Below are 20,683 nucleotides of genomic sequence, written 5' to 3'. Positions count from 1 at the left end.
ACTTTTGTGAAAACATTTTATTTTTATTTATTTATTTCTTTTTTGTGATTTTTGGTCAGGGCTGGGTTTGAACCCACCACCTCTGGCATATGGGACTGGTGCCCTACTCCTTGAGCCACAGGCACCGCCCGTGAAAACATTTTATTTTATTTATTTAAGCATTATGATAGACATGCACACATTTCCACAAAACTGGAAATATTTATGTAATAAAACTCATCACAAGTACTACCAATCAAGATGCTTCCAAAATGTTCATCTTTTTGCTTTTACTGGGAAAACCAACTTCAGTCACCTTTGTCAGATTTTTTTTTTTTTTTTTTTTGAGACAGAATCTCACTATGTCGCCCTCGGTTGAGTGCCATGGCTTCACAGCAATCTCAAACTCTTGAGGTTAAGCGATTCTCTTGCCTCAGCCTCCCAAGTAGCTGGGACTACAGGCACCTGCCACAACGCACAGCTATTTTTTGGTTGTAGTTGACATTGTTGTTTGGCAGGCCCACGCTGGATTTGAACCCACCAACTCCAGTGTATGTGGGTGGTGCTCTAGGTGCTGAGCTATAGGCACTGAGTCAGAATTATACCATTTTTAAAACCCAGGCTACCTCCTTAAAAAACAATGAAGGTTATATTATCTAAAATATTTATTATTATTTTCTTTTTCAGAGACAGAGTCTCACTTTGTCGATGTAGGTAGAGTGCGGTGGCATCACAGCTCACAGAAACCTCTAGCTCTTGGGCTTAGGTGATTCTCTCGCCTCAGCCTCCTTTGCCAGTAGCTGGGACTACAGACGCCCGCCACTATGCCCGGCTATTTTTTGTTATTGTTCTTGCAGTTTGGCCAGGCCGCGTTCGAACCCGCCACCCTCAGTATATGGGGCCGAAGTCCTACTCACTGAGCCACAGGTGCCGCCCCATTTATTTATTTTTAGATACGGATGTTTGCTCTATTGCCCAGGCTGGAGTAAAATGACATAATTATAGCTTATTCTAGCTTCTAACCCCTAGGCTCCTTCTACCTCAGCTTACTGAGTAGCTGAGAGGACAGACAGGCACCACCATGCCTAGCTATTATATTATTTATTATTATTATTATTTATTTTTTTGCAGTTGTGGCCGGGCCGGCGCCCCACTCCTTGAACCACAGGCGCGGCCCCATGCCTACCTATTTTGTTTTTATTTTTGTAAAGGTGGTCTCTCCTGATGTTGCCTAGGCTGGTCTCAAAGTCCCGGCCTCATGAGATCTTTTGTCCCTGAACTCCAAAAATGGTAGGATTAGAGGCATGAGCCACCCTTCCCAGCCTCAAATCTTAAATTTAAAAATATTTATTATTATAGTTTCCAATTTTGAACATCATACATACGCCATTTGTTTGTTGTTGTTGCCTCAGCCTCCCCGAGTAGCAAGGAATACAAGCGTCTGCCCAGCTATTTTTTTCGGTTCAGTTTGGCCGGGGCCGGGTTCGAACCCGCCACTCTTTAGGGCCGACGCCCTAGTACTTCTAATGGATATAACAATACATACAAGGTTAAACACAAATGTCCTCCAGGCAGTGCCAGGTCCCTTTAAGGAGAGGAAACCCTGACCACCACGGAGAGTAAGATCCTATCACCCGTCACTCAAGAGATTAAGGGGAAGGATTTGGAGCCTTATCCAACCAGGAGCGCTGGCGTGGGATCTGTGCAATCAGGCTCTCAGAGGAAGAGGAAGAGGCGGCTACCACAATCCAGCAAGGTTTTTGTCTCTTGAGTCAGCCCGCCAAGGTTGAATCGTGTTCGTTTCTTGTTCTCCTTCACTGTGGAAATTCTGAATGTGCTGCCACATCCTCTGTATCCTTGTGACCTGCAAGTACTGAAAAATCTGAAAGGAGGAAGCTAGGACAACGTAGAAGCTGTGAAATGGTGAGTGTGTGGGGCTGGTTGTACTGGAGAGTAGGAACCAACTAGAATTAGCTGCGGTGGGTTATAGGCCTCCCCCAATCATCTCCAGAGTCTGTGAACCCAAGTCCCTGCTGGATGATGCAGGTCAGCGTTTGGACCATTTTGGCTACAGGGTAGTGTTAAAATTGCAGTCAGGACCCTCGGCATCCGCAGCCCCCCCTCCCCCCGTCTCCCCAGATTGGGCGGTAAGAAGGAAAGCATCACCAGGGAAGAATCCTAAGTGGCTGGTAGTCCTGCTGCCGGAATTTCTTCCTTCAGCAGGTCTTGGGAAATCGAAGAATGAACCCACAGACCATAGATCAATTGCAAGATAGGATTTTATTAGACAGAAAGGAATACAGAAGGAGTAAAAAGCACCAGAGCTTCTGGCAAAGGGAAAGAAAGACTTAAGTTAGAAGTTTCCCACAGTGGTCCTTTGTCTAGGAGTTTGTACAGTATTAGGTCTTTGCAGTTTTTGCTTCATTGAGTGAATTACAGTGTGTGTTCCTTACTCAAGGTGGAACCACCCAAAAGTTTTCAGTTTGTTCTTGATCTTGCTAGAGCCCAGAGGGTGTGGCCTGGAAAGGGTAGGCTGTTTGTTCCTAGAGATGGGGGGTCTGATTTCTGAGCTTACCTGGCCTAAAGAATGGGGGGACTGGGGAGGGGGAGATCTTGTATCAGTGTCCCTCGTCTAGCCTTTTGCCTGTTAAAAGTTAAAAGTGACCGAGGGTGACAAAGTGAGACTCTGTCTCAAAAAGAAAAACTAAGGCACTGTTAAAACTTCATTTATTTATTTATTTTAGAGACAGAGTCTCACTTTATTGCCTTCGGTACAGTGCTATGGTGTCACAGCTCACAGCAACCTCCAATTCCTGGGCTTAGGCGATTCTCTTGCCTCATCCTCCCGAGTGGTGGGACTACAGGCACCTGCCATAACGCCTGGCTATTTTGTTGCAGTTTCGCCGGGCTGGGTTCGAACCGCCACCCTTGGTATATGGGGCTGGTGTCCTACCCACTGAGCCACAGGCGCTGCCGAAAAACTTTAAAGAGTTTATTAGAGCAAACAGTCAGAATGCACCCACCCATGGTTTGTGTATGGGGGTTTATTACCGGACAAAGAGTGTCCCGTTGCCTGTCACGGTCAGCCACTATGCAGATATGGGAATAGGTCCATCAAACTTGTCAGAAGGCCAGTGATTCTGGAGAACAGCTAGAGTAACCTTTCCAAGACTGCTCTGTTTTTCTGTTTCCAAACTATCAGTTTTATACATAATGGTTCACTGTAAAGGCCACAACAACCCTTATTTTAAATAATAATCAGGGGCTGGCACCTGTAGCTCAAGCGGCTAAAGCACCAGCCACATACACCAGAGCTGGCGGGTTCAAATTCAGCCCGGGCCTGCCAAACAACAATGACAACTACAACAAAAAAAAAAAAATTAGCGGGGCATTGTGACCGTGCCTGTAGTCCCATCTACTTGGGAGGCTGAGGCAAGAGAATCACTTAAATCTACGAGTTGGAGGTTGCTGTGAGCTGTGATGCCAGGGCACTGTACCCAGGGCAACAACTTGAGGCTCTGTCTCAAAAAAAAGAAAACAAACAATAAAATAAAATAAAAAAAAAAATCAGCACAACTCAGTGATAATGTGTGGTTTTTTTTTTTTTGGCTGGGGCTGAGTTTGAACCCGCCACCTCCGGCATATGGGACCGGCGCCCTACTCCTTGAGCCACAGGCGCCGCCCCGACTCAGTGATAATGTATTATAACATTTCCAATTTAAAAGTGAATTTCCTAAAGCAAAGACCACATGAACTCTATTTTATTTTATTTTTTGAGACAGAGTCTCGCTTTGTCGCCCTTGGTAGAGTAATGTGGTGTCATAGCTCAAACTCTTGGGCTCAAGCAGTCCTCGTGCCTCATGTTTTTCATTTTTAGTACAGACAGCAGGTCTCACTTTTGCTTTGGCTGGTCTTGAACTTGTGAGCTCAAGCGATCCACCCCTCCTCAACCTCTCAGAGTGCGAGGATTACAGGGGTGAGCCACCAGGTCCAGCTATGCTGAGTTTAAAAAAATAGTAAAATCCCCCATTCACTCCTCATCCACTGGACAAGGTTGCTGTCTCCCTAGAAGTGACCATATGCCCCATTCCTTTTGTTGTGTTTTCCATCTTAACCATGTATTTAACATAAAGCAGTGTTTCTTTCAGTTTTGCCCCTTCAGTTTTCAGCAACTTAATGTTACTTTTGATGTACTATTCGTATTATGCAGAAATGTTTTTATGGTTTCTCTGCCTCATGCTGTGGTACACATCTGCTGTCTGAGTCTGTGGGTCACCCAGTTTACTTCCTCAATTCACTTATTTTAGGACATAGGTAGTTTCAGGGTTATTTTTGCATGTTTATACTGCACTGCCCCACATCCGTGGGACCTTGATAACACATTAACACATTTTCTTTTCTGCATATTTTTTTTTCTGAAAATGCTCTGTTTTGTCCACTCACTGTTCTAAGGCCACCCCCTTGAACTTATTGAATTCAGATATTCATAAACAAGACCATGGCCCTAGAGCTGGCTGAGGTAAGAGCAAATACAGATTAGAAATCTGAGATTTCTGAAAAATGAGAGAAGAGATTTTGGCCCCTCCCTCTTTTTTTTTCTTTATTATTTAACTTAGAAAACGTTTATACTGAAGTTGAAACTCTTTAAGGTGTATGCAAATTATTTTACCATTCTTTTTAAATAAAGAAAATCTTTCTCTAGGACCTGGTAACTATTACTCTTAAAATTAAATAGCCAGGAGAATAAAGTCTTATACAGTAGTTTTTGTTCAGAAGTAGGAGCTCATCCTGAGCAGGCACCAAGTTCCAACTTTTTTTTTTTTTTTTTTTGTATAGTCTCACTATGTTGCCCTGGGTAGAGTGCTGTGGCATCACAGCTCATGGCAAACTCAAACTCTTGACCTCAAACTCTTGGGCTTAAGCAATTTTCTTGTCTCAGTGTCCCAAGTAGCTGGGACTACAGGCACCTGCCACAGTGCCTGGCTATTTTTTGGTTGTAGTTGTCATTGTTGTTTCTCAGGCCTGGGCTAGATTCGAACCAGACAGCTCCAGTGCATGTGGCTGGCATCCTAGCCACGAGCTACAGGCGCCAAGCCCTAAGCTCCAAGTTGCAAATCTTCATGTTATCATGAGGACAAGGGAAGTATGTTTTTTCTTTGACTATAGCCAATTCAAATTTCTTTTGACTACATCCCAAACAGAGGTAGTCTTTTCCAATTGAACTTAAGATGTGCTATATATGAAAAATGGTGCTGTCAAGTCTTCTACTTAAGACTTAATTATAGCAGTCTCTTGCCATATTGCCTGTGATGCACATCATATTCTAGGTTAATTATGTTATAAACTAGTTTTCTTTCTGTTTTAGCATAGTGGATAGATTTTTCTGGGGTGGAGATTATTCTTTTACTTATTATATTTCTGAAATGGTCTCCAGGGTTTCTAGACATGAAATAAACATATAAAATGCCCCATAAGTTTCACTGTAGAAGCATCTTTTTCTAGGGTTTCCAGTCACAACCCACAGTTGTGCAGCACCTTGTACATGCCCCAGAAGCTGTGAGTGGAATCATCTCTCTGCCTTATTGGGATCTACAGGCTCATTTTTACAGGTAGAGCAGGTTTATCTAAAAAATAAATTCAGAGGGCACCAGTCATTCCTGCTTTGTTTCAATGCACTTGGCATCTTCAGAACTTGAAACTGAGTCAGAGTCCATGGAGTCCCAGAATTCGACAGGCTTGACGTGCATTGAGTATGTTTTAGAATCTCAATTCCCCCTTCTTCTCTTACACAAATGTTCATGGATCTGCAGAAGGCACCTACAATGTCCCCGCCTTTCTAAGACCTAAATCTAGAGCTGCAAAATTTAAATTTAGGTCTGGGGTTCTTAAGGATGTGTTAGAGGGAATCTCTTTTCCAGCTTCTCTTCCCTCTCTGGTACATTCAAGAGTACAGAGCCAGAGCTAGAAACTGCATATAAGATGTTGCTCCAAACTGGAATTCACGGACAGGGCTGGGTTTTGAACTGAGACTACACAAAACCTTGGGGAGACCTTTTCTTCATTAAGAGAAATTAACATTGATCATAGATAACTTATTTGAGACAGAGTCTCATTTGTTACCCTGATAAGAGCGCCATGGCATCATAACTCACAACAACCTTTTGGACTCAAGCAATCCTCTTGCCTCACCTTCCAGAGTAGCTAGAACAGGCACCCGCCACACTTGCTCAGGCTGGTCTTGAACTTTTCAGCTCAAGCAATCCATCTGCCTTGGCCTTCCAGAGTGCTAGGATTATAGCTGTGAGCCACCATGCTGGCCAAAATAGATGCCTTCAGTCTCAAATTTGGAGTGGGTACCTTAAGGTTTGCCAGATCTTGTTTGGTGAGCTGCTGTAGTTGTGTGTGGGATTCCAGGTGTAAACAGAATCTGGTGGCAGAAAGTGTAACTGTAAATAAGCACCTCAGACACCAGAGGACAAGGCCTCAAAATATTCATTGTTGTGACCACAACAACCGCCAACCTGTGCACTGGTACTGGGTAATTTTGTCCTTGCTCTTACCCCAGAGTTAGCTGATCATGGAGAGCTAATAGCTCACAGTGGATTTAGGGTAGGATCCTTCACCAGGGCAGGTTTATTCTCTCTGACCCACACAGTCAGCTTGAGTGGCTCCTGCCTGGATCACCATGGGGGCATTCGCCTGGTGTTAATAGGGTCTCTTACCATGTCATGGAAGATTTTGACAGTGTCCTGTGGAGACTGGGCTCAGAGTAATGACAAGATTTAATCCTGAATCCATCTTAGAGAAGGGAAAAATGAGTGGTCCATCGTTTGTTTCTTCTCTCACAGAAGGAGGCTCAGCTGAGAGCTGCTCCAGTTGTTTGGTACTTAGGTGAAGAAGAAGGGGGAGGACTGGAGATGCAAACTGATAGATAAATCAATTGCCTTCATTTTATCTGGCCATAAGAAGAGCAGATGAAGTAGTTATGGCCTTTAATGACCAAAAACTTTCAATCTAAAAAAATGTATAAATGGTTGCACTTAGCATCTTGTGTTCTATACCAAGAAGGGAGGCATACAGGGGAGTCGGGCTTCATTTGCACTATGTCCCTCCTGTTTTTGTGAGTACTGATATCACCACTGAAGGACAATATATGAACAGTAGTGTTGTCATTAGGTTATTATTTCTATTGTTTTTACCTTGTTCAAAATAAATATTAAGGGGGGGCACCTGTAGCTCAGTAGTTAGGATACCTGCCACGTGCATGGGGGCTGGTTGGTTCAAACCTGGCCTGAGCCTGCTAAACAAAAGAAAAAAAAACAAAATAGCCAGGCATTGTGGCAGGCACGTGTAGTCCTAGCTACTAGGGAAGCTGAGGCACGAGAATTGCTTGAGCCCAAGAGTTTGAGGTTGCTGTGAGCTGTGATGTCTCAGAACTCTACAGAGGGTGACAAAGTGAGACTCTGTCTTGATAAAAAAAAAATAATAAGTAAAGAAATAAATATTGGCAGCACCTATAGCTCAGTGGGTAAGGTGCCAGCCATGTACACTGAAGCTGACCAGTTCGAACCTGGCCTGGGCCACCTAAAACAACAATGACAGCTGCAACAAAAAAAAATAGGTGGGTTGGGGGCCCATAGTCCCAGCTACTTGGGAGGCTGAGGCAAGAGAATTGCTTAAGCACAAGAGTTTGAGGTTGCTGTGAGCTGTGACTCCACGGCAGTCTACCTAGGGTGACAGTAGCTTGAGACTCTGTCTCAAAAAAAAAAAAAAAAAGAAAAAGAAATATTAAGCTTATGATATAATTTTTTTAGAAAACTGTGTTTGGTTAAAATATTAAAATATTTTAATTAAAATTAATTAAAACTGTTTGGTTAAAATATTTGTTAAAATAAATGTAGGGTTTAGAAATTAAATCAAATTCTGTGAATAAAACTTCCTTTTTTTTTTTTTTTTGAGACAGAGCCTCAAGCTATCGCCTGGGTAGAGCGCTGTGGCATCACAGCTCACAGCAACCTCCAACTAACTCCTGGGCTCAAGCGATTCTCCTGCCTCTGCCTCCCAAGTAGCTGGGACTACAGGTGTCTGCCACAACACCCGGCTATTTTTTTTTTTTTTTTTTTTTTTTTGGTTGCAGCGATCATTGTTGTTTGGAGGGCCCAGGCTGGATTTGAACCTGCCAGCTCAGGTGTATGTGGTTGGTACCTTAGCCACTTGAGCCACAGGCGCTGAGCCTGTGAGTAAAATTTCTCTTGGGTAGGCTTAGGAAAGCTAGAAGTAAAGATAAGCCATGTGGAGATGAGAACCTCAGGGTCTACTCCCTGACCCAGCCCTGTCCAAATCCATTCTTTTGTGACCCTGCTCCAAGTCTGTCCCCATCCTGAAATCTTCACCCACAGAACTGGCTAGAAGAAATTATACTTTTGCATGGGTGCTCCTGCTATCTTTCCAAAGCTAGTGTTAACCAGGTTTTAAAGCAAGTGAATAAAAACACAAGACTTTATATTTTGGGATCTTATTTTTTTCTCACTAAGACCTGTGTTTCTGGAGACATCTCACCCAGCAAGCTGGTTTTTACTCTCACATATATAGTAGCTGCTCTACAGGTCATAAAAAGGTAAGAATAAACAGAGCAATGAAAAAATCCCTCTGAACGCCACTCCACTCTTTCCTGTGTGGCTACTGTCTGTGTAGGTAAGTATGTACAATATATATATTACAGTGGTTTCCCTATTACATGCATATATATGTGAAATGTGAAACCACTGATTCCCTATTACGTATATATTACATATAGAGTGGAGTGGCATTCAGAGGGATTTTTTCATTGCTCTGTTTACACAGAAGAGAAACATAAAGACCAGGTGTTTATTTAATCTGAATTCTGCTTGGAATTTGGGGACATTTAGTACCTGACTCCGAGGGTATTGTTAACTCCCACTGTAACGGTCCCAGCACAGGGCTCAGTCACATATTTGTGAGCACCTGGTATCTGCTCAGTACACACTGCACCAGCACACTGCACATGTTGTTTTACATGTATAGACTCACTCAGACATTGCTGCCTTCTCCAGACCTCTGTATGTTGCGACTCCTATGGCATTGGTCTCGGTCGCAGCAGGAAGGAAACAGGTGTGACACAGATTAGAAGTACACATTTGCGTGAGGTGGGCTAACCTTTATTGCAGGGTAGCCCCAGCCCCCTCCCCAATGGCTATTTATTAAGGTTATACACAACAGGTGTGGAGAGTTAAGGTAATTACATCTGAGGGCTGCTTGTGTAAGGATTGCCACATGCTCTCCTCATGTTCTTTCTCCACCTGTTCTTTCTCCACAACCCTCATGAAGAACTACTAAGCATCAATGTTTAACACCTGCTTACTGGTGAGTGACCAATCTTATCTCATTCCGGAACACTGAGTTACTTGGGGGATTGCTCCCAAGTCACAAAAACATCTCTAGGCTTGCCAGGAGACTGTCCTGTTCTCACTGTTTCCTTTTAATGTGATAAGAATCAGTAACTGTCCTTTGTAAGCATGGTCTCCGTTCCTCTACATCTGTAAACTTTTTCTTTTTTTTCTTTTGGAGACAGAGTTTCACCTTGTTACCCCTGGTAGAGTGCTGTGGCGTCACAGCTCACAGCAACTTCAGACTCTTGGGCTCAAGGAATTCTCTTTTTCTAAGCTTCCAAGTAGCTGGAACTACTGGTGCCCACCACAGCACCTGCCTATTTTTAGAGATGGGGTCTTGCTCTGGCTCAGGCTGATCTTGAACCTTTGAGCTCAGGCAATCCATCTGTCTCAGCCTCCCAGAGATCTACCACACCTGGCCCTCTGTAAACTTTGAATTGCCAACAAAGAATGTGACCTTTCAGGACAGTATTTGTGCTGTGATAAGAGTGTTGGGTGTTGGCTGTGTTGACTTGGCACCTGTAGCTCAGCGGCTAGGGTGCCAGCCACATACTGGGTTCAAATCCAGCCCTGGCCTGCCGAACAACCATGACAAATGCAACCAAAAAAGAAATAGCCAGTCATTGTGGCGAGCCGCCTATAGTCCCAGCTACTTGGGAGGCTAAGACAAGAGAATCGCTCAAGCCCAAGAGTTTGAGGTTACTGAGCTGTAATGGCACGGCACTTTACTGAGGGCACCATAATGATAACTCTGTCTCAAAAAAAAAAAAGTGTTGGGTGTGAATGACTCTGTGCTGTCCCTGCTGTCTCTGAGTGCTGCTGCTAGTGGGTCTGGCAGAGTAAAGCATCATCTGCATTAAGAGGGACTTGTCATAGAAACTACTTTATTGATCCCTTCCAAACTGCAGAACAACATTACTCAAAGTGGGGCCCAGAATCCCAAATGATTTGAAAATTGGGAGACAGGACTTCTCTAAGTGGTTCTTAGCCCAGGATTCCAGTTGATATCATATGGCCAATTTGACATACTATCATGTGTGCTCTCCCCTACAGATGCTGTTTTCTATGATTACATTCAGATTATGATTTAATTTTTCCCACTCATATCACAGTGGTGATTGTGGTTCATGTTTGTTCATTGACACCTGATGCTAATTTGTCGTATTACAGCTGATGGTAACTTAATTCCCTTGGTTAAGGGGTTCTCTGTAAGATTCCTTCACTGTAAAGTTTTATTGTTTTTCTCTTTGTCATGATGCTATTATAATATCTTGGAATAATATACGGAGTGATGTGTATAAACCATCACATTTAATGCCAAAACTCCCCCTTTTATTTCTTTATTTTTTTGAGACAGAATCTCATTGTGTCGCCCTCTGTAGAGGAGGAGTCAGACTCCTGGGCTTAAGTGAGTCTCTTGCCTCAACCTCCCAAGTAGCTGGGATTACAGGCGCCTGCAACAACACCCATTTTTTTATTTTATTTTATTTTTTTATCTTTTGCAGTTGTTGGCCAGGGCCGGGTTTGAACCCACCACCTCCGGTATATGGGGCCAGTGCCTTACTCCTTGAGCCACAGGCACCGCCCACCAGCTATTTTTTTGTTGTAGCAGTTGTCATTGCTGTTTTAGCTGGCCTGGACTAGGTTTGAACCCACAGTCTCTGTGTATGTGGCCAGAGCCTTACCCATTGAGCTACGGGAGCCACCTGAAAACTCCTCTTTTTAGTTTCCATTTCCTCTTATCTTGTGTTGGAGAATTAAGGCTCTCATATTTGTGGACTAGACATTATGCTTTTGAAACTGTTTGAATTAAAGAAACTCAATCTTGTTGGTTTTCATTCTCTCCTCGTGGCACAAGCACATGTTTCTTTATTACTTTTTGTATGTTCAGAGAATGAAATAAGTATTAATGTATAACTGATATATTTGAGCATCTCAATATTTCATAACATAACAGGGCAAGTAGAATATGTAAAACAAATATTGAAAAAAATAGAATTATCTGGATATATGTCTTTAATTTTAGTTAATATTTTTGTGCATCGTGTTTCCCTAATATGTTTGTTTATAATTATATAAATTTATTTACACTAAAATATTTTGCTCTATCACTTTTAATGTGCTTAGAGTTATCATTTCTGTGTATTTGTGCGTATAAAATATAAGCAATATTTGATCAATTTTGTGTTGCTGCCTCCTTAACTTTTTTCATTACTCTTTTCAGTTACGAAATCTGTGAACAGTTTGTTGGGGTTGGTTTTGTATCTTGGCCTGTATGTCCCCTTGAGATAAATTCTAAGTCAGATAAACTGCTGTAAAACCCAGGTTCTATTTTTTACAGAATAATTGGCAAAATATTCTCATAAAACAGCACTATTTTTCTCATAGATTGTTTTTGTGGTTTTAAGCACCAATATAAAAAAACTGCTAGAATGGCATCTAGTATGCAGCAAATGTTCAAAAAGGATTGCTCTATTCAGGCTATTATGTTATAATTTGTGTATTTAATAAACTCTCAATTCCATGTTATCCATGAGTTCTTCCCTCAATGTTACACACCTGTCAGCTGTTCAGAAGTGTGGCTTTTAGGCTCAGCTTCTGTCGCTCAGTGGTTAGGGCGCTGGCCACATGCACCTGGGCTGGTGGGTTCGAACCTGGCCAGGGCCTGCTAAACAACAATGACAACTGCAATAAAAAAATAGCCAAATAGCTGGGCATTGTGGTGGGTGTCTGTAGTCTCAGCTACTTGGGAGACTAAGGTGAGAGAATCGCTTAAGCCCAAGAGTTTGAGTTTGCTGTGAGCTGAGACACCACAGCACTCTACCGAGGGGAACATAGCGAGACTCTGTTGCAAAAGAAAAAAAATGTGGCTTTTAGACCTGATGCTTTGGCATCACTGGTGAGTTTGTTAGCAACTAAGAATCTCAGCCTCCCCCAGATCTCCTGAATCAGAATCTGCATTATAATAATATCTCCAGTTCATTTGTGTACACAGACATAAAAGTGAGAAATATACTTCTAATTCACCATGAATTTTTCATCTGAGGAATAGATACAACTGATTCTCTCTCTTTTTTTTTTTTTTTTTTTTTTTAGACAGCGTCTCACTTTGACACATTTGGTAAAGTACCATGGCATCACAGCTCAGAGCAATCTCAAACTCTCAGGCTCAAGTGATTCTATTGCCTCAGCCTCCCAAGTAGATGGGACTACAGGCACCCACTATAACGCCTGGCTATTTTTTGTTGCAGTTTGGCCAGGGCCGGGTTCGAACCACCACCCTTGTTATATGGGGTTGGCGCCCTACTCACAGAGCCACAGGTGCCACCCATGAGCTAGCGTTATAGACATGAGCTACCATACTTGGCCTTAACCCCCTCATTTTATCTAGAGTCAAATTAAGAATTCTGTCTATTGCCACATACTCAGCTATTTATTTAATTATTCATTTATTCAGGGATTGTCGATATGTAGTTATTTGGGCATATAATTCTCTCTAAAGGATTGGGAATATCTAGATCCTAAAAACTCTGACCATGGCCACTTGGTCAATGTGCTATTTATTTGTTTATTTATATTTCAGGAACTGCTGACGTTCAGGGATGTCACCATAGAATTTACTCCAGAAGAGTGGGAATACTTGGATCCTGCTCAGCGGAATTTGTATAGGGATGTGATGTTAGAGAACTACAGAAACCTGGTCTCTGTGGGTGAGAATACCTTATCTCCAGAATATCTAATTTACCTCAAGGATTTTATTTCTTTCCTTTGCTGACTGTGTCTTTAAAGCTTATACTTTGTATGAATGAATCTCAGATTCCTGATGTCAAGTGAAAAGGGTGGGGTTTGTTAACATACAAAAAAAATTCCTTATATTTGACCTAATTATTTACCTTCTTTCTTGAGGTGATTTCAAGTTTCCCTCTAGTTTAGTGCTGATTCTAGAAATTCAGTGATATAACAAGATGTTTTTTTCTATATCTTAAAATCCAGTTCCTCCTATGTATTTTTAATTCATTCATATTTGAAATTGAAGCACAGAATCCATACATTTAAAATGGTTCTTATTAAATATTCTTCAGAGGCTGTCAAAAAATAGTAATTGGAAAATAATTTTCTAGAATCTTGTATGATATTCTGTCTTCTCTACTGAATACCATACTAAGTACTTAAATTCTAAACAGTATATTTAAAATATTCTATAGATGCTTTCAAATGGTAATCTGGAAAGTAATTTTTTAGACTCTTCTGTCATTTTTTTATCTACTGAGTATAATACAAAGTTGAAAATTGATGAACCTCAAGCAGAATTCATGTGTCTTTTTTTAATAAAATAGAACTTGTTATCTTTAAATTGGACCTGGTTGCCTTTTTGAAACAAATGTAAAGAAAGAGGAAACAATAGCCAACCAGTAGCAGGAAGTAAATGAAACAGATGACACAAGTCAGAGATCAAAGGTCAGGGAGGAAGCCAGACTTTAAAATGTGGATTTAGGCTCAATGCCTGTAGCTCAGTGCATAGGGTGCCAGCCACATACAGCAAGCCTGCTAAACAACAACGACAACTGCAACCAAAAAATAACTGGGTGTTTTAGCTCAGTGCGTAGGGTGCCAGCCACATACAGCAAGCCTGCTAAACAACAATGACAACTGCAACCAAAAAATAGCTGGGTGTTGTTGCAGGTGCCTGTAGTCCCAGTTACTTGGGAGTCTGAGGCAAGAGAATCGCTTAAGCCCAACAGTTTGAGGTTGCTGTGAGCTGTGATGCCACCACACTCTACTGAGGATGACATAGTGAGACTCAGTCTCAAAAAAAAAAAAAAAAAAATGGATTTAGAAACTCTGGCACAATGAAACTCATTTTTGAGCAGCCTAGGTTTATTTCTTTTGTTGTCATGGAAAGATGTCTTCTTTCTCATGCTGTTAAATTATCAGAGGTTCTGTGGTTCTCTTTTATACCTACTGGGTCAGCCTACCTAATGGTTCTGAGGTTACCTTGGAATCATCAACCTTACTACACATGTAGACCTCCCATGAGCATCTCTGAGAACCTATAGGGGGTGGTGTGAACCACATGGTAAGTCTGAAGGCTGTGCTAGGTTACCTTGAAGATTCTGTTGTACCTGTTGCGAGGCTAGAGTCTGATATATCTGTTTGCAGTGGGCACTCTAAGTTCAGACTATACATTAGAAGGGTGATCCCTCCTCCCCAGGCGTGAGCAAACACTTGGGACAAAATTAGGGTGGGTGGCACCAAGATGGAGGTCTGGGGGGCCCTCCATTTGTCCTCCTTCCTTGAGAGAGCTGTTTCCTAACTTTTTTTTTTTTTTTTTTGCAGTTTTTGGCTGGGGACGGGTTTGAACCTGCCACCTCTTGTGTATGAGGCCGGTGCCCTACTCCTTGAGCCATAGGTGCTGCCCTATTTCCTAACTTAATACCTAACATTTCTTCCCTCTGTGTTCTAGAGACCCAAATCATTGGGTGGGGGCTATCTTCTGGCTGCTAATCATCTGGCTGCTTCCAGCTGAAAAGAATCAAAGATTTGTTATTACCATGGTCTTTTATAGACTCTTCAGGGGACTTTGGTTGCAGTTGTAGGTGTGAGGAGAAAATAGATGTAGGGATTGGTAGGGAAGGTAGGACCATTTTTAGCTAGATGTCCTGTAGATGGATCAAATAAATTTAGTTAGAAAGTGTATGATGATCAGTCCCATTATAAGAATTCCCAGGATGCAAAGAAATGGGTTGTCTCAGGGAACTACTATAGATATCCACCACGGCCTAGAGCCTCTTGCCTCATGTCTAGAGATTAGAGGCAGAGTCCAGGATGGCATTGATTCTGTCCTAACCTGTCCTGACTTGTTAACATAGAAGCAGCACTGTTCTTTAAGAACAAGCAGATGGGGCGGCCCCTGTGGTTCAGTGAGCAGGGCGCCGGCCCCATATACCGAGGGTGGTGGGTTCAAACCCAGCCCCGGCCAAACTGCAACAAAAAAATAGCCGGGCGTTGTGGCGGGCGCCTGTAGTCCCAGCTACTCGGGAGGCTGAGGCAAGAGAATCGCCTAAGCCCAGGAGTTGGAGGTTGCTGTGAGCTGTGTGACGCCACGGCACTCTACCGAGGGCAATAAAGTGAGACTCTGTCTCTACAAAAAAAAAAAAAAAAAAAGAACAAGCAGATGCTCCCTTCTGCTACAGGTAGTAGATTAAGGATCTATATGTTTTTTAAAGGGACCCCTGCCAGGGAATCTTTAACTGTTCCTGTAAGTGGGCAAGGGTATGGCTAGCTGTTATCAGCCCTTGCAACTCAAGACTGTGGTAGGCCTAGGGATGCACCTCCTGTGGCTACTCCAGCAGCAGCTGCTGTTCCCCTACAGGCAAAAAGAGGAATTAAGGGCAGTGCCAATTTGTGGAAGCAGCCTGCACAATGGGAAGGCAAAGTGGCTGAATCTTGGGCAATTTGGGTGTCTGGATATACTAGTCCCAGGGAGCAGCAGTCTATCCAGTGAGAGGGTAGCACCAGGATGTTTGGTTGCCACACACCCAGTATATCCCCTGCTCTGGAGGAAGTTGGGTAGTGCTTTTGATTTTGGCTACCAGAATAGGAGCTGATTTGCCAGTGGCATGTGGTCCTCTTCCCTGGAAGTTTGTGCCAATCTATTCAGCTTCTTGGGCTGTTAAACTGTCTCCAATAAGGGATGAATCAAGGGGAAAGCAAATGAAGGTTTCACAGCAGAATTCCATTTGAACAGTATTTGAGATCCTTCAAGGAAGTAAAGGAATATGATGTCCTCTGGAAGTCTTTGGGAAACTTCAAAGGCCTTTCCGGTCCTAATTGTCTGAGTGAAGGTCTTTATGAAAAAGGTGAGTTGGCTTGTCCAGGCAGAATTAATCCAAGTCGGGTTTATTGAAGTCATGGAGCACCAAAATGTTGGGTTTCAGGGCAGCTGCCTGTCTTCTAAAATGTCAGGGGTTCTGTCTGGCAGCTGGCTGGGTCCTCAGTTCTTGGAATGCTCTCAGATATAAATGACCAGACACCTAAGTAAGGCAAGCATGGGACAAGGTTTATTGAGGAAGATAAAGGTAGGTTTACAGAGTAAGAAAGTTTACAAAGCAGGACATATTCACCATAGATAGCAAATGGGGCTCCATTGTCAGGGCAAGTAGGCAAAGAGGCAGCATATAGTTGTTAATCTACTGGTTCTAAGTTAGTACTGAATATATGTTATGCTCATATTTTCATTATTGTGATACCTCACTTAGGATAATGTTCTCCAAATCCATCCACATTGTTATCAAAGATACAAAATTGCCATCTTTTTATGACTGCATAGTCGTCCATGGTGTACATATGTCAGCGTTTATTAATTCATTCATGTGTTGAAAGACACCTGGGTTGTTTCCACATCTTTGGAATTGTAAATTGTGCTGCTATAACATTTGAGTGAAAATGTCCTTAAGTTAAAATGACATTTTTTGGCTAGGTGCCCGTAGCTCAGTGGCTAGGGCGCCAGCCACATACACCGGGTCTGGCAGATTTGAACCTAATCCAGGCCTGCCAAACAACAATAATAATAATAACTACAACAAAAAAAAACAGCTTCTTGTTGTGGCAGGCGCCTATAGTCCCAGCTAATTGGGAGGCTGAGGCAAGAGAACCGCTTCAGCCCAAGAGTTTGAGGTTGCTGTGAGCTGTGATGTCACATCCCTCTACCTAGGGCGACATAGTGAAACTCTGTCTCAAAAAAAAAAAAAAAAAAAAAGACTTTTTTTCTTTTGGGTAGATGCCAAGTAAGGAGATTGCAGGACCAAAAGGTAGGCCTACTTTTAGTTCTTTGGGGAACTAAAGAACCTCTTTCCACAGCAGCTGTACTAGTTTTCAGTCCCACCACCAATGCATGATATGTTGCCTCCTCAGCACTCACCATGTGTTGTAGGTCATTCTTATGAGGGTTAGGTGGAATCTCTTGTGGTATCTTGAAGTGGTTTTGATTTGCATTCTGTGATGATTGGTAATGAAGATCATTTTTTCATGTGTGTGTTAGCAATTTGTATATCCTCATAAGAAAAGTTTCTTTTTCTGTCTCTTGCCCAGTTGTTAATGGGGTGTTTGACCTTTTCTTGTTGATTTGCTTGAGTACTTTGTAAATTCTGGTTATTAACCCTTTGTTGGATTTGTAGCATGCAGATTACCTTCTCCCATTCTGTAAGTTGCTTTCCTTTGTTGAGTGTGTTCTTACCTGTATATGAACTTTTTAACATGATCAGGTTCCATTTGTGTATTTTGGTTGCAATTTCCAGTGGGGTCTTCATAAATTCTTTCACTAGGCTAGGAAGATTGAGAGCTTTCCCACACTTTCTTCTAGGGTTTTTGCTTGTTTTGTTTGTTTGTTTGTTTGTTTTTCTGTTTTTGGCCGAGGCTGGGTTTGAACCCGCCACCTCCGGCATATGGGGCTGATGCCCTACTCCTTTGAGCCACAGGCACCGCCCTCTTCTAAAGAGTTTTTATAGTTTTATATCTTAGATTTAAATCCGTTATCCATTGTGAGTTAATTTTTGTGAGTGTGAGGGGTGTGAATTTAGTTTTAGTCTTCTACATGTGGCTAACTAGTTCTCCTAGCATGATTTATTAAAATTTTATACTATTTAATTCTTTTGTAAGTAGGATTGTTTGCTTACCTTTTTCTCAGATAGTTTTTTGGTAGTGTTTAGAAATGCAAGTCCGTTTTGAATGTTGATTTACAACTTTAGTGAATGGATTTATTATCTCTGTTTGTTATTATCTTTATAGTTTTATATATCTGATGACTTCATATATAAGCAAGAGACTCTGTCTCAAAAAAAAGAGGATATATGATTAAACATACATAATGTATGCAATCTTTATATCTGATTTGAATGTCTTTTGTTCTTTTTATTACCTTATTACTCTGACTTGATCTAATGCTATTTTGAATAAAAATCATCAGATTGGATACCTCTATCTTGTCTGATACTAAAGTACTATCTGTTGGAATTTTCACTGTTTAATGGTACTTTTTATATATGACTTTTTAATGTTGAGATACATGTCTTTGTATGTAGAGCATTTCAAGATTTTATTATCAAAGTGTATTGAATTCATTAAATTTATTTATTTATTTTTTTGGCACAGAGTCTTACTATGTCGCCCTTGGTAGAGTGCAGTGGCATCTCAGCTCACAGCAACCTCAAACTCTTGGGCTTAAGCTATCCTCTTGCCTTAGCCTCCCAAGTATCAGGGACCACAGGTGCCCGCCACAATGCCTGGCTATTTTTTTGATATAGTTGTCTTATTGTTTAGCAGGCCTGGGCCAGGTTCAAACCCGCCAGCCTTGGTGTATGTAGCTGGCACCCTAACCACTGAGCCACGGGTGCCAAGCCTATATATCCTCTTGATACATTAACCTTTGTTAATATATAGTAAATAATTTTAACTTTTTTGACAGATTTTTTCATTGAAGTGTATTTTGTGCTATATAAAGTATAATCCTCCCTGTACTCTTGTTTAAAATTAGCATAAAATTTTCATTTCACTCCCTTCACTTTTTGCCCATTTTGTCCTTAAATCAAAAGTGAATCACTTGTAAACAGAATAGTATTAGATTTTTTAAAAAATCCATTCATCTCTGTTTTATTCCGTTTTCAGCTGTTATAACAATAGCACAGACTAAGTAAATTATAAAAATAGAAGTTTATTTGACTTGTAATTCTGAAGGCTGGACAAGGCAAGACATCTGGAAAAGTACTTTTGTGCTGCAACATAATATGAAAGGAGACCAAAGAAATGATGTACAGCAAGGGTGGGGATCAGATAGAGCTATTATTGTTTTGTTTGTTTGTTTTTAAATAACAGAACTATGCTTATCATAACTAACACAATCATTCAATAAAGAATAAAACCCTAATGCACTCATTTTGCCCTCATAATTTAATCAGTTTTTTTTTTTGGTAGAGACAGAGTCTCACTGTACCGCCCTCAGGTAGAGTGCTGTGGCCTCACACAGCTCACAGCAACCTCTAACTCTTGGGCTTACGCGATTCTCTTGCCTCAGCCTCCAGAGCAGCTGGGACTACAGGCACCCGCCACAACGCCCGGCTATTTTTTTGTTGCAGTTTGGCCGGGGCTGGGTTTGAACCCGCCACCCTCGGCATATGGGGCCGGCGCCCTACTCACTGAGCCATTTTTAAAGGCCTCACTTCTATTTTTTTTTTTTTTTTTGAGACAGAGTTTTACTCTGTTAAACTGGGTAGAGTGCAGTGACATTATAGTTCACAGCAACCTCAAATTCTTGGGCTCAAGAGATCCCTTTGCTCAGCCTCCTGAGTAGCTGGGACAAGAGGCACTGGCTATACCACCAACTAGTTTTTCTATTTTCAGTAGAGATGGTATCTCACTCTTGCTCAGGCTAGTCTTAAACTCCTAAACTCAAGCAATCCACCTACCTTGGCCTCCCAGAGTGCTAGGATGTAAGCCAGGGCACCCAGCCCAAGGCCCCACTTAATTCTATCCTAGCAATTAATGTTTCCTATAAATTGGCTTGGCACCTATAGCTCAGTGTTTAAGGGTGCTGGCCACATACACCGATGCCGGCGGGTTCGAACCTGGCTCAGGTCTGCTAAACAACGACAACTACAACAAAAAAAAAATAGCTGGGAGTTGTGGCAGATGCCTGTAGTCCCAGCTTACTTGGGAGGCTGCAGCAAGAGAATTGCTTAAGCCCTAGAGTTTGAGGTTGCTGTGAGCTGTGACACTACGGCACTCTACCGAGGGTGACATAGTGAGATTCTGTCTCCAAAGAAAAAAAAGGTTTACTATAAATTCACCTTGTGCAGCAGCTCATGCCTGTAATCCTAGCTCTCTGTAGCCTAAGCCAGATGGATTGCCTTGAGCTCACAGGTTCGAGACCAGCCTGATTCAGAGCGAGACCTCGTCTCTAGAAATAGCAGGGCATTGTGGCGGGCACCCATCATCCCAGCTACTTGGGAGGCTGAGGCAAGAGAATCATTTGAGCCCAAGAGTTTGATGTTGTTGTGAGCTATGATGCCACATCACTCTACCAAGGGGGACAAAGTGAGACTCTGTCTCAAAAAAAAAAAAAAAAATTAATATAAATTTTACTGGCCACAGTCTATAGTAGTGTCTTTTCACTGGATAATTTAGTCTCTTTATATGTAAAGTTATTTTGAATAGGTAAGGACTTTCTATTGTAATTTTTTTTCTTTTCTTTTTTTTTTTTTTTTGATTCAGAGTCTGTGTCACCCTGGGTAGAGGGCTGC

The 20,683-nt window shown here is 42.0% G+C and overlaps 1 protein-coding gene across 1 annotated transcript in view; it reads left to right on the top strand.

Moving 5' to 3' along the window:
* The first annotated feature begins 1,717 nt into the window (after window positions 1-1,717).
* LOC128573030 (zinc finger protein 665-like) overlaps window positions 1,718-20,683 on the top strand; it is a 45,957-nt gene continuing 26,991 nt past the window's right edge. The window contains exons 1-2 of the mRNA XM_053573249.1: window positions 1,718-1,902; window positions 12,973-13,099. Coding sequence (XP_053429224.1) covers window positions 1,900-1,902; window positions 12,973-13,099 — 130 coding nt within the window. The 5' untranslated portion in view covers window positions 1,718-1,899. The remainder of the gene's footprint in view (window positions 1,903-12,972; window positions 13,100-20,683) is intronic.

Source organism: Nycticebus coucang, chromosome 20 (genome assembly GCF_027406575.1).
Source record: "Nycticebus coucang isolate mNycCou1 chromosome 20, mNycCou1.pri, whole genome shotgun sequence".
Lineage (NCBI taxonomy): Eukaryota > Metazoa > Chordata > Mammalia > Primates > Lorisidae > Nycticebus > Nycticebus coucang.
This window is presented reverse-complemented; position numbering and strand designations above follow the sequence as displayed.